This window comes from Aotus nancymaae, unplaced genomic scaffold (assembly GCF_030222135.1).
Source record: "Aotus nancymaae isolate 86718 unplaced genomic scaffold, 86718_ANA_hifiasm-v0.15.2.pri h1tg000006l, whole genome shotgun sequence".
Taxonomy (NCBI): Eukaryota; Metazoa; Chordata; class Mammalia; order Primates; family Aotidae; genus Aotus; species Aotus nancymaae.
Window position 1 is genome coordinate 65,612,005 of NW_026988417.1, and position 26,412 is coordinate 65,638,416.

Genomic DNA, 26,412 nt, shown 5'->3' on the forward strand with positions numbered 1-26,412 from the left:
ATTCTTTAGAGGTATAGAGTCAATAGGTTAAGCTGTTAGTTTACAATGATTAAAATGCAAAAGTTCTTGCACATTCTATCCTTTGAGAGGTTAATATATCTACATTTTAGTTTGCATAATATCTTTTTAGACAGCTCAGGTACTGACCTCAAAATTATTATGCTGATAACACTTATCTATCTCCTCTCATTTATGTGTAATTCATAAAGCATTTCTCTCTTTCAAAAATGTTTAAAAATGTTTCTAATTCACAATTTCATTGAACAGTTAGCTGAGTCCATACAATTTAATGTTTCCTTGAAGGGGAACAAGTCATCAACATAATATCAACTACTAAAAATGCAAGATCTTTGCATAACATCAAATTTGTTCAGTTTTAGCTTTTGAGTTGGCTGCAGTCGTTTGCTTAACGGTCTTCTCTATGCACAGAACAAAGCATGCATCTCTAATTATGTCTCTCTAGTTTACCAAAATATGTAATTGATATTAGTGTAAATATTTAGTACATAAAAATACTATCAAGAAAAAAATCAACTTTTAATAAATATCTTCAGTTCTGAATTCTATGTACAAGTACTTTACATCTACTCCCTGGAGAGAGCATTTCTGGCTTTGCTGTGAGTAAGGTGACCATTGACATAAATTATTAGCACAATATTGCAGTCAGATGCATTGTGGTTGTGAACATTTGAACATGAACCACTGGAAAATAAATATCTTAACCATCAACAAATGCATTCTTGAACGTGTCTTCAAAGCCCCACACCTCTACTATACTCAAATGGCAATTCTAGACTGATGATACTTTTCTCAGCTACCAACATACAAATAAGTTATCCCAAAACTTGTTTCTTTGTGATTATTACAGTACATTGAGTATAACTGTTTGTATCTGTCAACAATGGGAAAATTAAAAAACAAAACAAAACACTCACACACAAACAAAGGACACCTCAACGGTGCCTACTGAGGTCCTGGTAAGAAGATTTCAGTTTTGTCTCACATAGGTTCATTTACTATTCCTTGATCCCTGTGACCACAAGTGTCCTAAAACACCACTCCTTTAAATTATAAGTATAGAAGGCAATAGGTAAACTGAGATCTGTATATCTATAGCTTTTGTTTTTTTCTTTTTCTATAATTTACATATCACATTGTTGATTCATCAAAACCCTTTATATTGTCAGTAGCTGTAAGTAATTCTAACTTTTATCTTTTGTAATATTCTGCTTTGAAAATCAACCTATGGAATGTCAAACAAGGCAATACTCAATGACAGGCACCTAGAACATCCAGAAATGTAATATAGTAAACAATCATTTGAGAACACCTCTCTTAAAATAATACTGATTTCTGCAATATACAGTATTTACACAACAGCTTCAAATTTGCTCATACAATATTTCTAATATAGATAAATAGGAATACAAGTCTAAGAATTCTTTGCTTCATATCCAGAATTTCTTGTTAAAGTGTAAACCATTGGATCTCTTTTATTTTTACTGTAATTTTTCTAAAACTTTAAAGTCAGCTGATATGCACAATTGGTTCCAGTCCCTTTTCTGCTTCAGAGAGTGACCAACACAAACTTAGCAACATATTTTTCTTCTGTAATAATCTTTGGTGCTTTCTTCCAATAAATTCTGGTAAATGAGTCAATGTAGAACAAAAGGAGGATGAAAGCAACTAGAAAGTGAGCCAGCACTTTCTGTTCTTCCACTTACTTACAGATAAAATGGGCTGACGATCTATAGAGATTTCCACTTTAAACAAGCATATGCACCATGGGGAGAGGGAGGTTGTCCAGGTTTTCCTCTAGTTTCTAACCTTTTTGGTTCACTTTCTCATCTTCCTAAGGTGGATGATCTTGTCGGACGTCCACTGTCAATAATCTTTCCATCTTTCTTTGAGGTTCTTGCCTGAGAAGAAGCACCTATTGAATCACTGGCTGCAAGGAAGGAAGCAGCAGCCATTTGTGATGACGAATTGAGGTGGCCCCTCTTGGTGGGTGGGGAGGATGATATGGAGACCAGTCTCACAGTCTTATTTCCTGCCTGCTGAGCACTCCTCTGGGGTAAATTAGCACCATCAGGTTTACTGTTTGACCTGAAAGCAGCATATGCATTTGGAGCTCCCACTGAAGAAATGCTACTCAAAGATTTCTTCTCTGCAGGAGTCTCTGAATGGTAAGGAACCAAAGATGTAGGCATCACTAGAGATCTAGGGAGGTCACTAGGGTTAGAGATGGCATCATCATGAGTTTCAGCAGCTTCTAGAAGGTATGGTGGTGGCAGGGTGCTACTGCGCTTGCTACAGGACTCACAACATAACTTGTTATAACCTGGTATGGAGCAGTATCGTGCCAGCACCTCCATCTGACAGAATATGGACTTGTCTCCCAAACATGGCTCATCTGCAAAAATCAAAAGAAAATAAACTAATACATGAATATAAACATTAAAAAGGAGGGAACATTTAAAAAATTTTTATGAATGTAAAAAGATTTAAGTGCAATCTGACACCAACGGGAGTGATCCACATGAGCCTTTGCATTAAAAATACGAACATTAGAATGAATTCACTAAAATAAGTAGCTCTTTATCTACAAAGTCCTTCTGATGATCATCACTTTAATATTTCCACTAGAAGTCTTCAGACCACAGAGGGTGTTTTTTTCTCCAAGTAGGAACATATACCTGACTTTACAATGGGTAAAGAGAATTTATTTAACCTTGTGTTCAGATTTTTAGGATGCACGGAGGCATCTGTATTTTTATTTTATGGTATTTCTGACTTTCTCAGAGGGTGCTCCCTACATTGTTTAAAATGTGAAATCAACAAGTACTAAACACTTGTAAAAACAAAACAAACCTTAAAAAGGTATTCTCCAAAGAATAATCAAAATACCATCTTGATTTTTAAAAAATTATCCAGTTTGAATACAGTAGTTTCATGTTTATCATTAAATATTCTCAGATTATTTGTTATTTGAATGCACAACTTTGGGTAAAGTATGCTAGATTTCTTAGGAATAATTCATGGTTCTCACATTTAATTTTATTGAATTGACAGATCTTTACGTATAAAGGATACTAAGTAACACTTGTAAAATGTAATTTCATTGAATTGACAACACTTTATGTTTAAAAAATAGTAAATAAAACACTTGATAACAGCTAATGTAACATTTCTAAAATACTTGATTTTGCCTGTGTACACGTTATTTTTATTACTTTAAGTTTTTACTGATTCCAGGTTACAAGAATTGAATTTCAGATAATCCAAATATTAAGCTCATAAAAATGCTAATTTGTGCATAGGGGTATACCTTATGAAATAAAGACATATCCTATGTCTCTCTGATAACAGAACCAGTGCATAGAGTAGCATCCCTGCAGATGTGCAGCATAGAAACACTGATCCATGCCCAAATAATAAATGCAAGGAACTATCAGTTGTGGCATTTATGTAATAGAATCACTTAAAATTACAGTGTATTATTGGGTAATACTATATTGCTAAGAAAGAAAACTCTATATAACTTCCAAAAAATTTAAAAGTCCTTTTTCTAAAGTTTGAAAAAAGAAAAAAGAGAGAGTCAGCTGGCAAGAGAGGACTAAAATTACCGACTTTGAGCTGTAATACTATGTCCACTTCCCAAATTGTGAAATGACTCCTATGTGATTGACATGTGCAAGTCTATTATATAGTATAATGTGTCTGAATACTTCATATAAGATAGTTCATCTAATTATGTTGTGAATGCCTGAGAATTATGTTAATGGTTTCACCTTGAACATTAATTTCTCTTCATGTGCGAATTACTTTTTCTTTATTTTTTTTTTAATTGCATTTTAGGTTTTGGGGTACATGTGAAGAACATGCAAGATTGTTGCATAGGTACACACGTGGCAGGGTGATTTGCTGCCTTCCTCCCCTTCACCTATATCTGGCATTTCTCCCCATGCTATCTCTCCCCAACTCACCACCCTCCGCTGTCCCTCCCCTATTTCCCCCCAACAGACCCCAGCGTGTAGTGCTCCCCTCCCTGTGTCCATGTGTTCTCATTGTTCAACACCCGCCTATGAGTGAGAACATGTGGTGTTTGATTTTGTGTTCTTCTGTCAGTTTGCTGAGAATGATGCCTTCCAGGTTCATCCATGTCCCTACAAAGGACGTGAACTCATCGTTTGTGATGGCTGCATAATATTCCATGGTGTATATGTGCCACATTCTCCCTGTCCAGTCTATCATCGATGGATATTTGGGTTGGTTCCAGGTCTTTGCTATTGTAAACAGTGCTGCAGTGAACATTCGTGTGCATGTGTCCTTATAGTAAAACGATTTATAATCCTTTGGATATATACCCAGTAATGGGATTGCTGGGTCAAATGGAATTTCTATTTCTAGGTCTTTGAGAAATCGCCACACTGTCTTCCACAATGGTTGAACTAATTTACACTCCCACCAACAGTGTAAAAGTGTTCCTATTTCTCCACATCCTCTCCAGCATCTGTTGTCTCCAGATTTTTAATGATTGCCATTCTAACTGGTGTGAGATGGTATTTCAATATAGTTTTGATTTGCATTTCTCTAATGACCAGTGATGGTAAGCATTTTTTCATATGTTTGCTGGGCTCATGTATGTCTTCTTTTGTAAAGTGTCTGTTCATATCCTTTGCCCACTTTTGAATGGGCTTGTTTGTTTTTTTCTTGTAAATCTGTTTTAGTTCGTTGTAAATTCTGGATATCAGCCCTTTGTCAGATGGGTAAGCTGCAAAAATTTTTTCCCATTCTGTTGGTTGCTGAATCACTCTAATGACTGTTTCTTTTGCCGTGCAGAAGCTGTGGAGTTTGATTAGGTCCCATTTGTCTATTTTGCCTTTTGTTGCCAATGCTTTTGGTGTTTTGGTCATGAAGTCCTTGCCTACACCTATGTCCTGAATGGTTTTGCCTAGATTTTCTTCTAGGGTTTTTATGGTGTTAGGTCTTATGTTTAAGTCTTTAATCCATCTGGAGTTAATTTTAGTGTAAGGTGTCAGGAAGGGGTCCAGTTTCTGCTTTCTGCACATGGCTAGCCAGTTTTCCCAACACCATTTATTAAATAGGGAATCCTTTCCCCATTGCTTGTTTTTGTCAGGTTTGTCAAAGATCGGAGAGTTGCGAATTACTTTTTCTTAAAACCTATGTCTTAAAATAAGAAAATGTCTTCTTTCTATATGTGTCAAGCTCTAGGACTTAGGAGGAGAGGACTTTATTAGAGCTCGTCTCTTTTTCCTCTGACTCCTTTTCCTTATCTCCCCTGTTCAGAGGCTCCACTTGGAAGTATGACCTGTTCTCCCTGAATTAGAGAAGGAGTACAACACAAAGGTCTCCCATTTCTAAGTGTGAGCACTTTGGCATTATGAACAGAGTCCTGTTCATAACCTGGGTTTCATTAGGGCCAGAATGTACTTTTGTGTGGAGGAGCAAAAGGGAGAGAGATTCTGAGAAAAATATGAAGAAAGGAATACATTAACCTTATGGTAGTTTGCCTACTGATAGATGGGAAGAGCTTACAGGCAAAAAAGGAGTACAATCAAAATATGGAGTCACATGAAAAAAATCAATCATTTTTAAAAAAATTAAGGAAACTTCAGACTTCTCGCTCCATCCTCAAACCATTATAAGAGGTTCTGGAAAAGAGATTCACACCTGGTCTCAAAAGGCCATTTGATTCTAATAGCAGTTTGAGATTAATAGCAGTTTGAAAAAAAGCGCTACTTATTTTACTTGAAATATGGTAGCAATATGCGACTTTTTAGAACTCTTAGGATTGGCGTTTGGGCCTCGTCTTCAGTACAACAAACAACTAAAAGGGATATGAAATCACTAACATAGTTAAGCTATCTTATTAGCTCCTTGGTTTACATTAAAAATAATTTCTTCTGGCTAAAGAAGGAGAATCAAGTAAATTCTTGCTGACCATTGGTCACATTTGTAGAAATACACAGCTATACCAGCTCCAAGATCAATAAAGCTTTCTCACAAAGTGGTAGCTTCTAAACAGGAATAACTACATAGGAATAAAGTATTATGGTGACAATATATGTTAAAATTTCTGAGTAAAGTGTGTTCTTTTGGGTTTGGCTTGTACATTGAGCTTTTACATATATCAATACTTCCCAAAGTAAAATGATTAAATATACAAGTCCTATGTCTCCCCCTCATGGTACGATATGTTCTTGCTGTAATATATTTCAAATGAAAAATGGTAATGAAATAATTTATAAGGGTTAAAGACTTAAAGCCTGAAATTTCTTCAAAAACTAAAACATTTGATAAGATAGTGCCTTGCCAATTTTCTTGACAAAAAGAAAGCACCATCCAGCAGCTATCAATATTCAATCAATGTCTTTTATATTATACTTTAGGTTCTGGGGTACATGTGCAGAATGTGCAGGTTTGTTACATAGGTATACACGTGCCATGGTGGCTTGCTGCGCCCATCACCTCGTCATCTACATGAGGTATTTCTCCTAATGCTATTCCTCCCCTAGCCCCTCACCCCCTGCTATCCCTCCCCTAGTCGCCCACCCCCTGACAGGCCCCAGTGTGTGATGTTCCCCTCCCTGTGTTAATGTGTTCTCATTGTTTAACACCCACTTATGAGTGAGAAAATGCAGTGTTTGGTTTTCTGTTCTTGTGTCTGTTTGCTGAGAATGATGGTTTCCAGCTTCATCCATATCCCTGCAAAGGACATGAACTTATCCTTTTTGATGGCTGCATAGTATTCCATGGCTGTATATGTGCCACATTTTCTTTATCCAGTCTATCACTGATAGGCATTTGGGTTGGTTCCAAGTCTTCGTTATTGTAAGTAGTGCTGCAATAAATATACTTGTGCTTTTGTCTTTATAGTAGAATAATTTCTAATCCTCTGGGTATATACCCAGTAATGGGACTGCTGGGTCAAATGATACTTCTATTTCCAGATCCTTGAGGAATCGCCAAACTGTCTTCCACAATGGTTGACCTAATTTACACTCTCACCCACAGTGTAGAAGCATTCCTATTTCTCCACATCCTCTCCAGCATCTGTTGTCTGATTTTTTTAATGATTGCTATTCTAACTGGCATCAGATGGTATCTCAGTGTGGTTTTGATTTGCATTTCTCTAATGACCAGTGATGATAAGCTTTTTTTCATGTTTGTTGGCTGCATAAATGTCTTCTTTTGAGAAGTCTCTGTCCATATCCTTTGCCAGATTTTTGATGGGGTTGTTTGCTTTTTTCTTGTAAATTTAAGTTTCTTGTAGATGCTAGATATTAGCCCTTTATGAGATGGAAAGATTGCAAAAATTTTTTCCCATTCTGTTGGTTGCCGGCTCACTCTAATGATAGCTTCTTTTTTTGTGCAGATGCTCTTAACTTTAATTAAATCCCATTAGTCTATTTTGGCTTTGGTTGCCATTGCTTTTGGTGTTTTAGTCATGAAGTCCTTGCCTATGCCTATGTCCTGAATGATATTGCCTTGGTTTTCTTCTAGGGTTTTTATGGTGTTAGGTCTTAGGTTTATATCTTTAATCCATCTGGAGTTAATTTTTGTATAAGGTGTAAGGAAGGGATCTAGTTTTAGCTTTCTGCATATGACTAGCCAGTTTTCCCAACGCCATTTATTAAACAGGAAATCCTTTCCCCCATTGCTTGCCTTTGTCAGGTTTGTCAAAGATCAGACAGTTGTAGATGTGTGGCATTATTTCTGAGGCCTCTGTTTTTTTCCATTGGTCTGTATCTCTGTTTTGGTACTAGTACCATGCCATTTTGATTACTGTAGCCTTGTAGTATAGTTTAAAGTCAGGTAGTGTGATGCCTCCAGCTTGATTTTTTTTTCTTTCTTAGGATTATCTGGATATGCAGGCTCTTTTTTGGTTCCATATGAAGTTTAAGGCGGTTTTTTTCCAATTCTGTGAAGAAAGTCAATGGTAGCTTGATGGGGATAGCATTGAATCTATAATTACTTTGGGCAGTATATGGACATTTTTCATGATACTGTTTCTTCCTAACCATGAGCATGGAATGTTTTTCCATCTGTTTGTGTTCTCTCTTATTTCCTTAAGCAGTGGTTAAAAGGTCCTTCACATCCCTTATTCCTAGGTATTTTATTCTCTTTATAGCAGTTGTGAATGGGAGTTTACTCATGACTTGACTCTCTGTCTATGACTGGGGTATGGGAATACTTATGATTTTTTCACATTGATTTTGTATCCTGAGACTTTGCTGAAGTTGCTTATTACCTCAAGGAGATTTTGGACTGATACGATAGGTCTTCTAAATATACAATCACGTCATCTGCAAATAGAGGCAATTTGACTTCTCTTTTCGTAACTGAATATCCTTTATTTCTTTTTCTTGCCCGATTGCCCTGGCCAGAACTTCCAATGGTATGTTGAATAGGAGTGGTGAGAGAGAGCATCTTTGTCTTTTGCCAGTTTTCAAAGGGAACACTGCCAGATTTTGCCCATTCAGTATGATACTGGCTGTGGGTTTGTCATAAAGAGCTCTTATTAAGATATGTTCCACTGATATCTAGTCTATTGGGAGTTTTTAGCATCAAGGGCTGTTGAATTTTGTTGAAGGCCTTCTCTGCATCCATGGAGATAATCATGTGGTTTTCGTCTTTGGTTCTGTTTATGTGATAGATTATGTTTATTGATTTGTGTATGTTGAATCAGTATTGCATCCCAGGGATTAAGCCAACTTGATCATGATGGAGAAGTTTTTTGATGTGCTCTTGGATTCAGTTTGCCAGTATTTTATTGAGGATTTTTGCATCAATATTCATCATGGATATTGGCCTGAAATTTTCCTTTTTTGTTGTGTCTCTGCCAGGTTTTGGTATCAGGATGATGTTGGTCTCATAAAATGAGTTAGGGAGGACTCCCTCTTTTTGTATTGTTTGTCACAGTTTCAGAAGGAATGAGAGCAGTTCCTCTTTGTACCTCTGGTAGAATTCAGCTATGAAACTGTCTGGTCCTGGACTTTTTTTTTTTTTTTTTTTTTTTTGAGACGGAGTTTCGCTCTTGTTACCCAGGCTGGAGTGCAATGGCGCGATCTCGGCTCACCGCAACCTCCGCCTCCTGGGTTCAGGCAATTCTCCTGCCTCAGCCTCCTGAGTAGCTGGGATTACAGGCACGCGCCACCGTGCCCAGCTAATTTTTTGTATTTTAGTAGAGACGGGGTTTCACCATGTTGACCAGGATGGTCTTGATCTCTCGACCTCGTGATCCACCCGCCTCGGCCTCCCAAAGTGCTGGGATTACAGGCTTGAGCCACCGCGCCCGGCCTGGTCCTGGACTTCTTTTGGTTGGTAGGCTATTCATTGCTGGCTCAATTTCAGACCTTCTTACTGGTCTATTCAAGGATCCAACTTCTTTCTGGTTTAGTCTTGTGAGTGTGTAAATGTCCAGGAATTTATCTATTTCTTCTAGATTTACTGGTTTATTTGCATAGAGATGTTTGTAGTATTCTCTGATGGTAGTTTTTATTTCTTTGGGATCAGTGGTGATATCCCCTTTATCATTTTTTATTGCATATATTTGATTCTTCTCTCTTTTCTTCTATATTAGTCTGGCTAGTGGTCTATTTTGTCGGTCTTTTTAAAAACCAGCTTCTGGATTCATTGATTTTTTTTGAAGAGTTTTTGGAGTCTTTATCTCCTTCAGTTCTGCTCTGATCTTACTTATTTCTGGTCTTCTGCTGGCTTTTGAATTTGTTTGATCTTGCTCTTCTAGTTTTTTTAATTGTGACTTGAGGATTTCGATTTTAGATCTTTCCTTGTTTCGCTTGTGGGCATTTAGTGCTATAAATTTCGCTCTACACACTGCTTTAAATGTGTCCCAGAGATTCTGGTACATTGTGTCTTTGTTCTCACTGGTTTCAAAGAACATCTTTATTTCTGCCTTCATTTCATTATTTATCCAGTAGTCATTCAGGAGCAGGTTGTTCAGTTTCCATATAGTTGTGTGGTTTTGAGTGAGTTTCTTTATATATATATATAATTTTTTTAATTGCACTTTAGGTTCTGGGGTACATGTGCAGAACATGCAGGACTGCTGCATAGGTACATAAATGGCAATGTGGTTTGCTGCCTCCATCCCCCCATCACCTATATCTGGCATCTTAATCCTGAGTTCTAATTTGATAGCACTGTGGTCTGAGAGACTGTTATGATTTCCATTCTTTTGCATTTGCTAAGGAGTGTTTTACTTCCAATTATGTGATTAATTTTAGAATAAGTGTGATGTGGTGCTGAGAAGAATGTATATTCTGTGGATTTGTGGTGGAGAGTTTTGTAGATGTCTATTAGGTCCACTTGATCTAGATCTGAGTTCAAATCCTGGATATACTTGTTAATTTTCTGTTTTGTTGATCTGTCTAGTATTGACAGTGGCGTGTTAAAGTCTCCCACTATTATTGTGTGGGAGTCTAAGTCTCTTTGCAGGTCATTAAGAACTTGCTTTATGTAGTTGGGCACTCCTGTATTGCTGGACATATATTTAGGATAGTTAGCTCCTCTTATTGCATTGATCTCTTTGCCATTATCTAATGCCCTTCTTTGTTTCTTTTGATCTTTGTTGGTTTAAAGTCTGTTTTATCAGAGACTAGGATTGTGACCCCTGCTTTTTCTTTCTTTTTTCTTTTTTTGCTCTCCACTTGCTTGGTAAATCTTCTTCCATCCCTTTATTTTGAGCTTATGTGTGTCTTTGTGCATGAGATGGGTCTCCTCAATACAGCACACCAATGGGTCTTGACTCTTTATCTAATTTGCCAGTCTGTCTTTTGATTGGGACATTTAGTCCATTGATATGTAAGGTTAATAATTGTTATGTGTGAATTTCATCTTGCCATTTTGATGCCTGCTGGTTGTTTTCCCCATTAGTTGATGCAGTTTCCTCATACTGCCGATGGTCTTTACAATTTGGTATGTTTTTGCAGTGGCTGATACTGGTTGTTCTTTTCTATGTTTAGCGCTTCCTTCAGGAGCTCGTGTAAGGCAGGCTTGGTGGTGATAAAATCTCTCAGCAGTTGCTTGTCTGTAAAGGATTTTATTTCTCCTTCGCTTATGAAGCTTAGTTTGGCTGGAATGAAATTCTGGGTTGAAAATTCTTTTCTTTTAGGATGTTGAATATTGGCCCCCACACTTTTCTAGCTTGTAGGGTTTCTGCCAAGAGATCCACTGTGAGTCTGATGTGCTTCCCTTTGTGGGTGACCCGACCTTTCTCTCCGGCTGCCCCTAGCATTTTTTTCCTTCATTTCAACCCGAGTGAATCTGACAATTATGTGTTTTGGGTTGCTCTTCTCAAGTAGGATCTTTGTGGTGTTCTCTGTATTCCTGAATTTGAATATTGCCCTCTCTTGCTAGGTTGGGGAAGTTCTCCTGAATAATATCTTGAAGAGTGTTTTCCAATTTGTTTTCATTTTCTTCATCATTTTTAGGTATACTGACTGAATGTAGATTTGGTCTTTTCACATAGTCTCTTATTTCTTGGATGTTTTGTTCATTTCTTTTTACTCTTTTTTTCTCTCATCTTACCTTTTCACTTTATTTCATTGAGCTGATCTTCAATCTCTGATATCCTTTCTTCTGCTTGATTGATTTGGCTATTGATACTTGTGTATTCTTCATGAACTTCTTGTGCTGTGTTTTTCAGCTCCATCAAGTGATTTATTTTCTTCTCTGTACCGGTTATTCTAGTTAGTATTTCGTCTAACATTTCTTCAAGGTTCTTAGCTTCTTTGCATTGGGTTAGAACATACTCCTTTAGCTCAGAGATGTTTGTTATCACCCACCTTCTGAAGCCTGCTTCTATCAATTCATCAAACTCATTTTCCATCCAGTTTTCTTCCCTTGCTGGTAAGGAGTTGTGATCCCTTGGAGGAGAAGAGGCCTTCTGTTTGTTGGAGACTTAAGCCTTTTTGCACTGGTTTCTTCTCATCTTCATGGATTAACCTACCTTTGTTCTTTGAAGTTGGTGACCTTGGATAGGATCTCTGAGTGGACGTCCTTTTTGTTGAGGGTGTTGGAGGCCAAGGAAAAGCAACTTCTTTAGTCCTGAGTCTTCTAATATGTCAAAATAATGTCCAAAGTTATCACGGGCATGGATTTAGCAGAACTGCATTTAAGAGGAAGGTTGTGGTGGAGGGGGGGTGGGTGGGCTAGGAAAAGAAGGGAGGAGAAGAAAATATAAGGAAAGAGAGAGTAAGACAAACAGATGAGGGTGGCGAGAGAGAGAGAGAGACTTGGGGAGAGAAAATGAGATAGTAAGATCTAGAAAGAGAAAGGAGGAAAAAGAGACAGACACAGGAGTAAAAGATAGAGGAGTAGAGAGACAAAGTGGCTGGAAGAAGGTGGGTGCTATGGTCTGAATGTGTGCCCCCAAAATTCCTGTGCTGAAACCTAATCCTCAAGGGGATGGTACTAGCAGGGTGGGGCCTTTGGGAGGTGACTAGTCCTTGAGGGTGATGCTCTTGTGAATGGAATTAATGCCTTATAAAAGAGGATCAAGGGAGCTCTCTGGCACCTCTTCACCACATGCAGACAGAACAACAAGGCACCATCTAGGAAGCCTTCACCAGACAGACACTAAATCTGCTAATGCCTTGATCTTGGACTTCCAGACTTTGGATCTCTGAGTAATAAAACTTTTTTTGTTTTTTTTTTGTTTGTTTGTTTTTATAAGTTACCCAGTCTCAAGTATTTTGTTATAACAGTTAGAACAGACTAAGGCAATGGAGGAGATAAGAGACAGGGAGAGAGAGAGGTGGGAGAGATGGAGAGACAGAGACGGAGAGACAGGGAGAGGAAAGGGAGGATAAAGAAAGAGAAAGGGAGACGGTAGAGGGGAGGACACTAAGAAAGAAAACAGAAAGAGAAAGAGAGACAGACACATGGAATAAAGAAGAGAGAGCCAGGAAGATTCAGGAGGAGAGGGAGATGAGAGGGAAAAAGAATGACGGGAGGTAGAGCCAGGGAGACTAGGAGAAGGAGAGGGAAGGACAGCAAGAAGGAAGGGTAAGGCCTAGAAAGCATGTGTGACTGACATACAGAAACTGAGCCACATCCAGGCAGCAGGTGACAGCTCATCAGAGACACAGGAAGACAGACACCAAAAACAAGAGAGAGACAAAGGAGAGCAAATGGAGACACAGATGAGTGAGTACAAGACAGAGACAGATATGGACAGAGAGCTACAGAAATGGAGGCAGAAGAAGACAGTGAAAGAGACAGAAACCATCTAATATATTTTGCTTGTTTTATTCATTTATTTATTTATTTGAGATGGAGTCTCACTGCCACCCAGGCTGGAGTGCAGTGGTGCAATCTTGGCTCACTGCAACCTCCACCTCCTGGGTTCAAGCGATTCTCCTGCTTCTGCCTCCCAAGTAGCTGAAATTACTGGCATGTGCCACCACACCTGGCAAATTTTTGTATTTTTAGTAGAAATAATGGGGTTTCACCATGTTGTTCAGGCTGGTCCCAAACTCCTGGCCTTAGGTGATCCACCCACCTTGGCCTCCCATAGTGCTGGGATTACAGGCATGAGCCACCATGCCTGGGCCCATTTTGCTGTTTTAAAATAGCAAATTGACTACATATAGAAAATATACTCTGTTTTTGCCATACGGCAAGTTGGCAGGTCAGGCAAATGCTGAATTTTATCCTAGGTGCAAGGTGTCTATTTGAAGTTACTCTAAGGAAAGACAGTTATTGGCAATGGATTTAGAGTTGAGTGACATTACCAGCACATCAAAATTGAATAATTTTAGTAAAATATTTCAAAACCTTCTGCAATATTATGCCATTTAACAAAAATGCAATGTTACAGTTAAATATAACAAGGAAAAATTAAGTAGTTCCTACTAGCAACACAAATTGATAGAAGCTACATATACATGGCAAAGCCCTCACTCCAATGTCACCAGCCAGAAATGGCAGGGCTGTAGTGGTCATGATAGTTAAAAAGTGTAGGACATTGCCTCAAATGCTGATCTTAAAGAACTGAATTGGGCTAATATGTCACAGGTGTTTTCCTTTGGTTATTTATCAGTAAATAAATGTAAATTCTGTAACTTCTCTTGAAAGGAAATTCTGCTTTTTGAGGTTTAAAAACATCATCAGAGCAGTGAAGTCAATTGGTGTCACACCTACCATTACAAGGAGGCAGTTGACAGGCTCTGACCGACTCCGGCTTTTCACCATCACAATGGTCCCCAGCCCTGCAGAGGACCTGCCTCACTTCCGTTCCTTCACCGCAGGTCACTGAACACTGCAGAGACAAAGGCTGTGGTTACAGACGTTTATTCCACCAAGACCATGCAGATACACACACAGAGATACACAGATCTGGAGTTCTTTCTCTACTAAGTGATGCAGCACAGTGGTTTTGAAGACAGATACTACTGAGTTTATGTTCTGACTCCATTATTTACCAGCCTGGGCACATTGTTTTTTCTATATGAGACTCATCTTCTTTATCTGGTGGAAAACTGAGATAATACTACCTGCCTTATAAGATAACTAAATGAAGGCAAAGGAAACAATGTATATATTACAAAATGCCTAGTAAGTGTTCTACATGAAAGAAGCCATGATTAGTAACAATGTTAAAATCTTCTGTAGTTTCTAAAAAAAAGTTGATGATGTCTGTTCTCCCACCCAGTCATGGTACTTTTTTGGAGACAGAGTCTCACTCTGTTGCCCAGGCTGGAGTGCAGTGGCATGATCTCTGCTCACTGCACCCTCTGCCTCCCGGGTTCAAGCAATTCCCCAGCCTCAGCCTCCTGAGTAGCTAGGACTACAGGTACCCACCATCATGCCCAGCTAGTTTTTTGTATTTTAGTAGAGATGGGGTTTCACCATATTGGCTAGGAATGATCTCAATCTCCTGATCTTGTGATCCACCTGCCTTGGCCTCCCTAAGTGCTGTGATTACAGGCGTGTGCCACCATACCCTGCCTCCTCCTTCTTTCTTACAGATGGCAAAATACTGTATGCTCTTAATTCATTTCTCAAATGAAAATTTACTACTCTAAAACTAAGCTCAGAAACTTCCATGCAATGGCCCTAGGAAGTTTCTGTGGAAGAGGGACTTCTACTGAGACTGATATGAGTTATCATTATGGTCCTATGTGGGTGACCTGCACTTGTGCTGTAGTTTGAACGTCCCCTCCAAAACTCATGTTGAAATTTAACTGCCATTGTAACAATGTTGAGTGGGACTGCTACAAGGTGGGACCTTTCAGAGGTGATGTATAGGCATGGGTTAATGCTATTATCCTGGGAATGGGTTAGTCATTGCAGCAATGGGCTCCTGGTAGAAGGATCTTCTGTGTCTCTCTTGCATGCCTCCTTGCCATGTAATACCTTCTGCTACAGGACCCCCCTCTCCAAGTGCCAGTGCCATACTCTTGGACTTCACAGCCTCCAGAACCATAAGCCAAATAACCCTTTGTTCTTTATAAATCACCCAACCTGTGGTATTCTGTTAAAGCAGCTTGTCTCTTCCTTTCTGGGCCTACTCTCCACTTCCTCATTAGTTCTCCGCTTTTTGATGCCCTTTCCTCCTATAAACTCTTCTCCTATAACCCCAAGATTTCTTATTTTGAGTCTTTAGAAATATCTAAGACAGGTGATAATAGCTGACAATGCAACATTGAGTCCACCAATTAACAAACATCATCTGGACAGGTATGCCAGGCACTAGCTTGAGTACTAAGGAAAGAAGGCATACTATTTTTGGGAAATGTGTGCACTAGTGGCAAATATAGAGTCATAGATTCAAAGATCAGAGTTATAATACTCTGTCATGAACAGCATGGTAAAGTTAAGTTTTACTGCCTTTCAGATGTAGAGGAGGAACTGCCAGGCAAGGTACCACCTGCAAGGTGGTCATTTGGACTATGGAGATGAGCTTTGGTTGAGAAGGAAAGATTATTAGATAGGAGGAAGGGGAGTCTGAGTCAGCTGAAAGGTAGGAAGCTCAAACAGGCATGGTCTGGAACAGTGAAAAGTTTACTCGAACTGAGACAAAGAGTTAGAATGAAGAAAGAAGAAGAGGAGTTAGTGCAGTGCCAAGTGGGGCTGGGCCCTGCCTTCTGTATCGGAGGTTTAGAATTTATCCTGAAGGAATAGAGAAGTCAACAAAAATATTAGACAAAGGACAGTCATCTTTCAGACTTCTTCTCCGTGTTACAAAACACATAACCATGGTTTGCCCCCCTACCAACTAAACATAAGTGCACAAACTGTTTTAAAGCATTAATTTTTCCTAACACCTGCAGTTAATTACAAAATATGCAGTAGTTTCTTAGTTCACACGAAGCCTAACTGATGTTTAAGCCAAACTAAAATATCTACACATGCCTACACACACGCACAGAATTCACACACCTACCTCACTCCAGGGTCCTGTTTTCCACTGGGCCGGGCAGGGCACTCTGTTACAGGGCCGGCGGCTCTCAGGGCGGTCACCCATGCAGTATTTGCTGTGCACAGAGCGGTTGGTGCCATCGTGGAGTGGCTGAAGGCAGCGCACGGTGCGAAGCTGATAGCCAGAACTTCCACAGGTTTTGGTGCAGTGTTCCCACTCTTCTGCTACCCAGCTGTGGGTGCAGGGGGTTAATATTGAAATTATCACTGGGATGTATAGTGTACACATACCCGCATGGCAAAGCCTAGACTTTTCTGCTCTCTGAATAACCTGCAAGCTAGCGGGGCACACTGCAGTTCAGAAAGTGGTTTCAGAAAGATGGATATAATGGATAACTTTTTAACAATAGTAGCCTGAAACTTTTATTTGTAATGCTCTACTGTTTTTTTCTGCCTTTCAGTGACTCTGAAACCTTCTCCTTTCCTAAAGGAGGATCTACAGAGGATTTCTGAAACTCATCTTAAAGTTGTCCTGTTAGATTCAGGCATGAAGGCAGTTTTCAAGGATAGCAACAATTATAGAAATAAAATGGTCATATCAGTTAAAATATTTAAACATGAGTGAACTCTATAAACTTCATAAAAATTTGCCCTTTTCCAACCCAGAAGACATGAGGTTTATCCCCTTCAGAATGTGACAAGAGGTAAGGGTGGTATGGATCAGAGCTGCGTAAAACCTGTTCACATGAATGCACCTGATAGAAATATTTCCAGAGGCATTTTCCAAAATATGTACCAGGGGACATTCCCAAATTCTACTGTCAATGTCAGTGTCCCAAGCACTCCCCAAATCAGCTGTGGATACAACATTACACACAGTTCTTCATTACACATGGTTACCAAGCCTCAAAGGGCTGCCACCATCGACTCCCTCTGGTTATGCAATCTCTCTGTATCTAAGTCAGTCTAAAATTAACTTTGCCTTTTCCAAAGTTACTTTCCCTCTGCAATTTTTTTCTTTCCAAATATGTGAGGCACCAAAATATAACCATGCTAAAACCTTGGCAGTCTTTGGTATTCACAGTTTAAGGCTGCTTTAGCTTGTCAAACTGGCAGTAAAATGTATCATGGCAACTGGACTGAGAAATTTTGTTCAATTTTGAAGACCTCAGTGATGATTCTCTTTTGAAGACAAATACTATACTTCACAGATATAGGTACTTCTGATTACCTTCTTTCCCTCCTAAGATCCCAGAATGAAAGTAAATGACAAAAATATTAGAAATCTAGAAAGGCAAAGAAATTTGAGAGGAAGTCACAACAACATAATTTTGGAACCTAGAAAACAGATGGTCATATGGCAGCTAACTCAGCAGACCTAAGAAGAATGAAGTCCAACTCAGCAGTACAAGGTGATGAGCAAACAGACTTGCACTGCAGAACTTTAGAAATATTTAGGGATTAGAGGCCTCAGATACAGTGTGAGCTGTGAAAACAAGGGTGAAGCCAGGATTGAAAGCAGGAGAACTAATGAAAAGTCTGTTTGGAAGCAGTTAGACCTCCTGATTCTTATCCATACAGGGCGATTGACCCTCCTCCAACTCAGAAGAAGACATGAGGTTTATCCTCTGTAGAAAGTGAACCAGACTTAACTGGATATAATAGCCATGATCAAGAGAGAAGGAGACCATGGTGAAAACAGAAGATTATGTAAAAATCCATCTGTGAGATGGTGAGACTGCTTTAGACACCTATACACATAAAACATTTCCAGAACAGCATTTAAATTGGCTTACACTCCCTCAGCAAGAAATTGATTCTGCTCTATGGAATCTATTTTATAAGAAAAGGCCTAAATATACAATTAATTGAGGGCCTTAAAATGGCTGAGCTGGATCACCCTATAGTTCAGCCCATCAGCTACAACTGCAGAACAAACTTCTAATCAGCCTTCTAAACACTGCATTTTTATACATGTATGAACATCCCAGGATCACCACACAGAAATCCTCTAATATAAGTGATAGAGGTGGCGTGGGTGTAGAGAAATGGAAGAAAAGAACTCAAAAGAAATAATTTAGAAACAGGAAATGAATCTTTGATATTCTAAAAGAGATAAAAGACTATATTGCATCTGTGAAATAAAAATCAAATACCTTGATAAAGAAATACTTGAATATTAACAATATGATAAAACAGAGCTCTTGAATATTAAAAATATGATAGCAGAAATGAAGGATTCAGCAAATGCAACAGTGAACAATAGGAGAGAAAAGTCAAGCTACAAATGTCCCAGAAAGAAAAAACACTGAAAAACATAGGGCAATTAAAAAAAAATACAAGAATATCTTCCAGAGATAAAAGTTATCCATTTTATATTTTTAAAAGTTGGTGTCATTTACCACAACATAGATGAACCTGGAGGATGTTATGCTAAGTGAAATGAATCAGACACAGAAAGACAAATACCATGTGACCTTCACTGATATGTGGAATATAAAACAGTGGAACTCATAGAATAAAGAGTAGAATGGTGGTGATTAGGGGCTTGGGTGAGGATGAAGGGGTAATGGAGATATGTCGGTCAAGGGGTACAAAGTTTCAGTTAGAAGAAGTACGTTTTTGAGTTCTACTAAACAGCATAGTGTCTATGGTTAATAATTTTGAAATGGATATTTCAAAATTGCTAGGAGAGCAGATTTTAAATGAGTGCACCACAAAAAAAGTGGTAAGTATGTGATAGGTTAATTAGCTGGATTTAATCATTCCACAATGTATGCATACATCAAAACATTACATTGTACCCCATGAAAACATTTGTTCTTTTTCAATTAAAAAACTCTACAAGTACACAGCACAATGATGTGTAAAAATGGGCACCAAGTCCATTTCAGAACACTAGAAATAAAATGAAGGTCCTACAAACTTTGAAAGACAGACCAAAACACGTCACAGAGAAAGCACCGAGAATCAGAACGGCAACTGACTTTTCAACAGCAACACTTGAGTGCAGATAATAATAGAACAATATTTTTGAGTCTAAAGGATGATATATTATAGTTTAGAATAACAGGAAATCCAACAGAAGACAAAGGTAGTGGGAATTCCTAGGAGGAGGATGAAAGAAAGCCCTAGGTAAAAAGTCCAGGCTGGAGCTGGAACACAGCAAACTCTCTGTTCTCTAAGACTCTTCTGTGTCTATGGAGATTAAAGTGACAGGATACTTAGATGTTTAGTATTTAGAGGGGACTGATACGGGGAGAGTTTGGGAATGAATTGGGGAAAAGTAGTAGAAGATCAAATACATATAATCAAGATATTCATTTATTCTGGAAGAAATAATTTCACAAGAAGGAAATCATAATAATCAGAGAATGCTATGTGACTCAGGTGTTAAAAGAGATACATGTTCATATAAACCCTGCATATTGCAATCAGTAAATGGTATGTTAGGTCAGTATTGGAAGTAGCAGGGAAGGAAAAAGTCTGGCCTGTGGTTTTGCATTTATGGAGGGATTGCAAAATAATACAATCTTCAGATTTCACAGTGAAAATTCAATGTATAATGTCTAACCTTACCTCCCCAAAAGTCAAGGAATAGAAGCAAAAACACTTTACATAGAGAGAAGGAAGAAAGTAATTACTAAATATCAAAATAAATATAACAGTTGAAAGTGGTTTTTTGAGGAACAAGAAAGTGGTGGAAAGCAGAGAACTACAGCTTTATGTAATTCCTGTGAAGTGACTTGACTATTTAAACCATGTATATATAGAGCTTTGACTGAAAATGAAATAAAAACTAAAAAGAGCTAAAGGCAGTTAAGTTCTGATTTTGACTTCTAGATATGATAGTTAAAATAAATGCTTACAGTGGATGTGTACACTCTTGAATATTGCACATTCGTCTAATAGGTTTCGGCTTTTTGTTGGCCTCACAGAAGCTGCGATGGACCATTTTATTATCACTTTTCCTACGGCATCCATATTTAGTGTACTGGAAACCTGGAAAAGGAAATAAATTTCTTTGGATTTAATCACTTATTCATGCTGTTAGTTACTTGATTATTCACTCACTCATTCATACATTCATTCATTCATTCATTCATTCATTCATTCATTCATTCAGTAAATATGTATTGAGTACATACAATTAGCCAGGCACTTCAGTAGGTGCTGAAGGTCCCAAAGAACATTAAATAAACAAAAATTTTTGCATTTTCAGAACATATATCTGATAAATAGTCCAACTGCAAACTTGTTAAAGAACTAGGCTCTAAATACACACAGTCTAGTGTGAGAGACAGATATGAAAACTACTGTGACAATAGCGACATAGGCTTTTAGAGAACTCTGTAAACAACTTACAGTAGAGGGCAGCAAAGGAACACAGAGGGAAGAGATCTGTAGCTTGGAGGAGGGGAGGGGAAAGCTTGGAGGATCAGCAGTTTGCTTCAGCAGAATACTGCAGTTCAAACAGTATAGGGTAAAAGAAATGAAGCAGAATTATTCTCTAAGCAAAGGAAATAACATATGGAAAACTGTGGCTTCTTCAGATGGCTGAAGTATCGTGTGAAGAGGGCAAGAGACAGGGAAGGATCAGATCTTGAAAGCCTTCAGTGTCTAACAAGTGTTTGGACATTATTCTTGAAGGTTATAGGGAGGTACTGAGGGTCTCTCAAGCATCACCTTTTATATTTGTAATTATGTCTAGATATTTGGAAAAAGTTGTGAGGAAAAAATAATGAATATTTGTATGCCTTGCATCTAGATTGATTTTTTGTGACTATGTCACCACATTTGCTATATTTCTTCATATACGCATATGTGTGTAAATACATATATAATTTTGCTGAACCATTTGAAAGTTGTAGACATCCTGATCCCTCGCTCCTAAATGAATAAGCACAGATTTCAGAAGTATATTCTCTTATATAACTATAAAATAATTCTTAAAATCAGAACATTTGACATAGACATAATGCTATTATTATCTAATATACAGACCCATTCAAAAATGTTCAGTTGTCCCTAATGCTGTTATTTGTAGCAATACTTTTCAAATCAAGGATCATATGTTGCATTTAACTGTTACATCTTTAGCCTCCATCAATCAAACAATTACTGAACCTCTTTGTCTTATGGCATTACTATTTTTGAAATGTAAAAAGCATTTGTTTTATAAAATGTTCCACAGTTTGGACCTGTTTAATTGTGTTCTAATGATAAAATTCAGGTTATTCACTTTCGGCAAGAATGCTACATAAAAGAGTGATGTGTCTTCAGGACAACATATTAGAAGACTGAAGGATTTTAATCTGGGAAATAATATAATTTACCATTCATTTATTCATTCATTCAACAAAAATTACCCTGTAAATTAAAGAAAAGAAGAACATCAATGTTAGTTGACCAGCTAAAAGGCTATTGCAATAATTGTCCCTCCTAAAATGGTGATTGAAGTCTGGTGAAGAAGGAATAGATGTGGTAGATATGAAGAAGATGTATCTGATAAATATTATGACCAAGCAAATGTTGAAAGTACAGCAGAAGGGAGGATCTGAATTAAATAAGCATCTAAAATAATTAACTAAAAATATTGTATGCCTCCCTCAAGAAAACACTGGAAATACAGCCTTGAACTTAAAATTATAAGATAAATAATTTATACAAGTATTGCTTAATACAAACAATTTTTTTGTTCTCAATTATCTGCTGTCATTTTTGTAACCGCCTCTTGCCTTCTCTTACCCATGGGGGGAGAATTGGTAATGGAGCACTTGTTTAGAACTAGAGGAATGGATGATGGGAAAAATTGAGACACATTGAGTCCAGCTTAATGGACTCTGGAGAGGGAATGGAGGCAGCACAGTGCAGGGAGTGAGAGCATGTGTTCAGAAGCCAGGTTACCTGGGTCTGAATCCTATGGGCTCCGGGAAATTATCTTCTGTGTGCTTCAGTTTTGCTACCACTTAATCAGAGATAACAATAGTACCAATCGCATGGGCCATTGTGAGTATTCATGCGTTGATATAAAAAGCATTTAGAATAGTAGCTGGTTTCAAATACATGGCATAGTCAGTTACACAGTCATGTAACCAATAGCTCTTTTATTAACTCTGGTAGAAATGCAGAGAGATATGGAAAGTAAAAGTAGGGAAGAAGAAAGGTGAGGATCAGAGTACACTGAATTTGGGAGAGTTCTGGAGTTTGGTAAGAATAAAGTGATTAAGGGTACCAGGACAGTTAATGCAAAACAAAGAACCTCAGAGAAAAAGGCAAGAGGATTTTAAGGTCTATCACCGTTATGAAAGGAATCCTATTATATTATTTGCTGATTCTGAGATTTTAGTAAAAACGTTTTGTATTGATGTTTTGGTGGCTATGTTTGGTGTTTCTCAGGCTGTGGCCTCGATTACAGACAGCCCTAAAGGTAGAAGCAAGATTGACTTTTATATGCATTACATTTTAATATAATAAATGTGTTCAGTTGTTACCTCCACCACAGGGTTTGGAACACTGAGACCAGCTCTTCAAAGCCCACTCAAAAGTATCTAATTCTTCCTGGATGACATTGTTGCTGTTGATTGTAGGTACAGAGTCTTCATGGATGATGTACTTATATGTCAGGCTAGAGCGGGTATCGTTCTCTTGAGGTATAATCTAACATACACATGAAATCAATATGTAAATCACCTGAGGGTTTTAAATTTTGAGTGTAAAATTATAAATATTTCAGAATAGTGCTCATATTAAAACTGAAAAGTTTCAAAGAGTTTCAAAAATTATTTCTATCAACTATAGTGCAAATGTGACCTGTTTAAGAAAAAGATGAAATAGCTCTAAAACTTTTAACATAAAAGTATTTAAAAATATATACACTGGAAAGTAAGAGTTTGTATTATAAAAATAATAACTTTATAAGATTCACTATAGGTTTCCTTAAATTATACCATTTTTTTAATGCAGTTTAAAATTTTCAAAGAAAATTGTTTTGTTATGATGATAAAGATAGCAATGTTCCTTCCAGAAAATATATATATTATGAAAAAATATAAAGAAAATAATCACAATTCTACCTAAATGGAGAAAACAAGTCACTTATTATTGTGATAGTTCCTCAAGATATTTGCGGGGGGTGTGTTTGTGTGGGCGTGCGCGTGTGTGTGTGTGTGTGTACAGACATATATACTTTTCTGGCCTTGTTTATTTCATGTAACGTGTTATGCACATTTCTCAAGATAGTACATATTCTTTGAAAATATGCTTTTGGAGTGTGGAATGATGGTCATTGGAGACCCAGAGGGGTTGGGAGGAATGGAAGGAAGGGGACTGAATTGAATAATGGGAACTTGCTTGGTGGGTACAATGAGCATTGCTCCAGTGATGGATCCATGGAAGGTCCTGACTTCACCACAATGCAATATATCTATGTGGCTAAATTGCACTTGTACAAAAAAGTTAAAAAAAAGAAAACATACTTTTAAATGTCACCATAGTCTTTAATCCTAAAAGTGTTATGTATTATTGTTAATAAGTGTGTGGTCACACTTGAATATTTGCATTGATTAGAAATTTTCCCTGACTTTGTGGAGATTTCTGGCTTTTCTTAGTAGACTAAGGGTCACAAATGCTTTTTATAGTTCTAGTTCGTATGATAGACTGGCAAGTGGTCCTCCAGAACAGTTAGAACAATTGTTATTTTAATAATAAGAAGAGTGTATGAAAGTGGTCATTTGACACTAACATATAATTTTCACCTTCATTAATTGGATGGGGAAAATATGATTTTAATTGTTCATTACTTATATTTTGAACACTGTACATTGCATGACTGTCAGTCCTATTTTTTATTGGAACTGTACACATATTTTTTCTTTCCTAAATAATCTGTGCACTAAAGATATTAATCCCCTTTTGTCATAAGAGTTGCAAATATTTTCTCAGTTTGTCTCTTGCCTTTTAATTTTTTTCAGGGCAAAGTGGTCTTTTAAAAAAATTAATTGATTTTCACTTAGCTTTCATAGGATTTTACTAATTATGCAAAGGAAGAAATGCTATTCATTGGTATTCTCAACCTCAATTTTTAGAACTATTTTTTGTTTGAGAAATGAGGTGATAGTAACACCAGTGGGGGTAGAGGATCTAGTTATCTGGCTTTTATTCTCTTTTTTTTTTTCTGTCTTTGTTTTTAAAACAGCATTAAAAATCAAGCACCATTTGAACAATCCTTACACTCTAGCCAGATACCTAATTCTGCCCCAGACAATGATCCAGGACTCAGAATGGAAAAGAAATGTCATAGTAATAGAGCATTGCTTGTCCACACCTTCCTCTCCTAGCTGCAAATCTCCCCCTTGTATCTCCAGCCCACACCACTTGCTGTGGTCAGGTTATAATCAGCGGGCAAGCCTTGAAGCATCTATCATGATGGTTAAGCATCAGTTCTCTAAAGCCAGATACCCATGTTGCTAGAAAAGAATACAATATAATTATATCAGTGTGCAGTAGAGCTTCTGACTGCCAATCACTCATATTTAAAATAATCTAAAACTTTGGTTAACGTATAAATGTGAATAATTAATTTTTGACATAATTGAAAAGGCATTTTAATAGACAAAGGACAGTCTTTTAACAGTGCCAAAACAACTGGACATTGTGATAGTTTAAGAAATATGTCTAAGATTAGGTAAAAAAGGACTGAAAATTCCATCTTGGTTTCACTGTTCCATGTTCTCTCTCACTTGAGTCACCTGCTCTAGTGGAAATCAGTGCCATACTGTCAGGATGTATAAGCATCCTATGGAGAGGCTTAGGTGGCAAGGAATCAGGGACTGCTAGCCACCACATGGAAAAGTTGGGGAACAATCATCTGAGGCCTTTCAGCAACAATGTGACTAAGCTTGGCAGCAGAGTAACCCCCAGTCAAGCTTTGAGATGACCGTAGCCACAGCTGACAGCAAACTCATGAGATACTCTATGCCAGAAATAGTTAAGTGGTGTCCAGACATGTTTCACAGAAACATAAATACTGCTTGTGTTCAGCCACCAAGTTTGAGGGTAATTTGTTTTATAAAAATAGATTACTAATATAGACATCCACATGCAAAAATAAGGCCCTAACACTTTATGCAAAATTAACCCAAAGTGATTAATTTACCTAAATGTAAAATGCATAGCTCTAAAACGTATACCAAAAAAAGTAGGAGAAAATGTTTTGATGCTGGATTAGACAACAACTTTCATAACACCAAAATCTTGATCCACAAAAGACAATACTAATAAACTGGACTTCAGTAAAGCTAAAATATTTTGCTCCATGAAAGAAACTACTAAAAGAATGAAAAGACAACCTATGGAATGGACGAAAACATTTGCAAATCATGTATTTCACAGAAGACTTATATTGAATATACAAAGAGCTCTCAAAACTCAACAAAAAGAAAATATAACAACTTTAACAATGGGCAAAAGATTCGAACAGCTTTTTCAAAAGGGAACTAATTTTCAGAGGAAAAAAAGACTAAAATTTGAGTGGAGCAATTTGATTTTAGATTAGTATAATATTGTATAGGAAATCCAATAAATGAAAATTCTGGATATAATGGAAACTAACAATAAATTTCAAATCAAGTAGATGGCTTCTGCTTTCATCCATGAGGGAGTAATGGAGCTACCCTCCTGATATTAAAAGCTATAAAACTGGATAAAATATATGCAGAAATGTTTTGTTTTGTTTTTGGACAGTGGATAACATGACAAAGGACACTAATCCTTGTAAGAAGAGAAACAAGCCAGGTCTTATTCCTGACAAGGGCCAGGTCTGGACCCTGGCACAGGGAGGGGGGGCCCAAGCCCAGCCCAGCCATCTCACTGACCTGAGGAGATGATAGAGTTTGGAACTTTCAGGTCAGGGCACTAAAGAAGAGGGTTCTGCTTAGAGAGATGATCTAGAAATCTACATGGGTCATGACTGAGGATTGGTCTGTGTTTCCCTGGCCAAGA

General features: G+C 37.6%; 1 protein-coding gene across 2 annotated transcripts in view; it reads right to left on the minus strand.

Annotated features, from left to right (window-relative positions):
- Window positions 1–518: 518 nt before the first annotated feature.
- Window positions 519–26,412, minus strand: part of ADAMTS3 (ADAM metallopeptidase with thrombospondin type 1 motif 3) — a 284,605-nt gene continuing 258,711 nt past the window's right edge. For both annotated transcript variants that reach the window (XM_012464418.3, XM_064367847.1), the window contains 5 exons: window positions 22,905–23,070; window positions 20,280–20,412; window positions 16,436–16,643; window positions 14,191–14,308; window positions 519–2,413 (listed from right to left, as the gene is read on the minus strand). In XM_012464418.3, coding sequence (XP_012319841.2) covers window positions 1,845–2,413; window positions 14,191–14,308; window positions 16,436–16,643; window positions 20,280–20,412; window positions 22,905–23,070 — 1,194 coding nt within the window. In that variant the 3' untranslated portion in view covers window positions 519–1,844. The remainder of the gene's footprint in view (window positions 2,414–14,190; window positions 14,309–16,435; window positions 16,644–20,279; window positions 20,413–22,904; window positions 23,071–26,412) is intronic.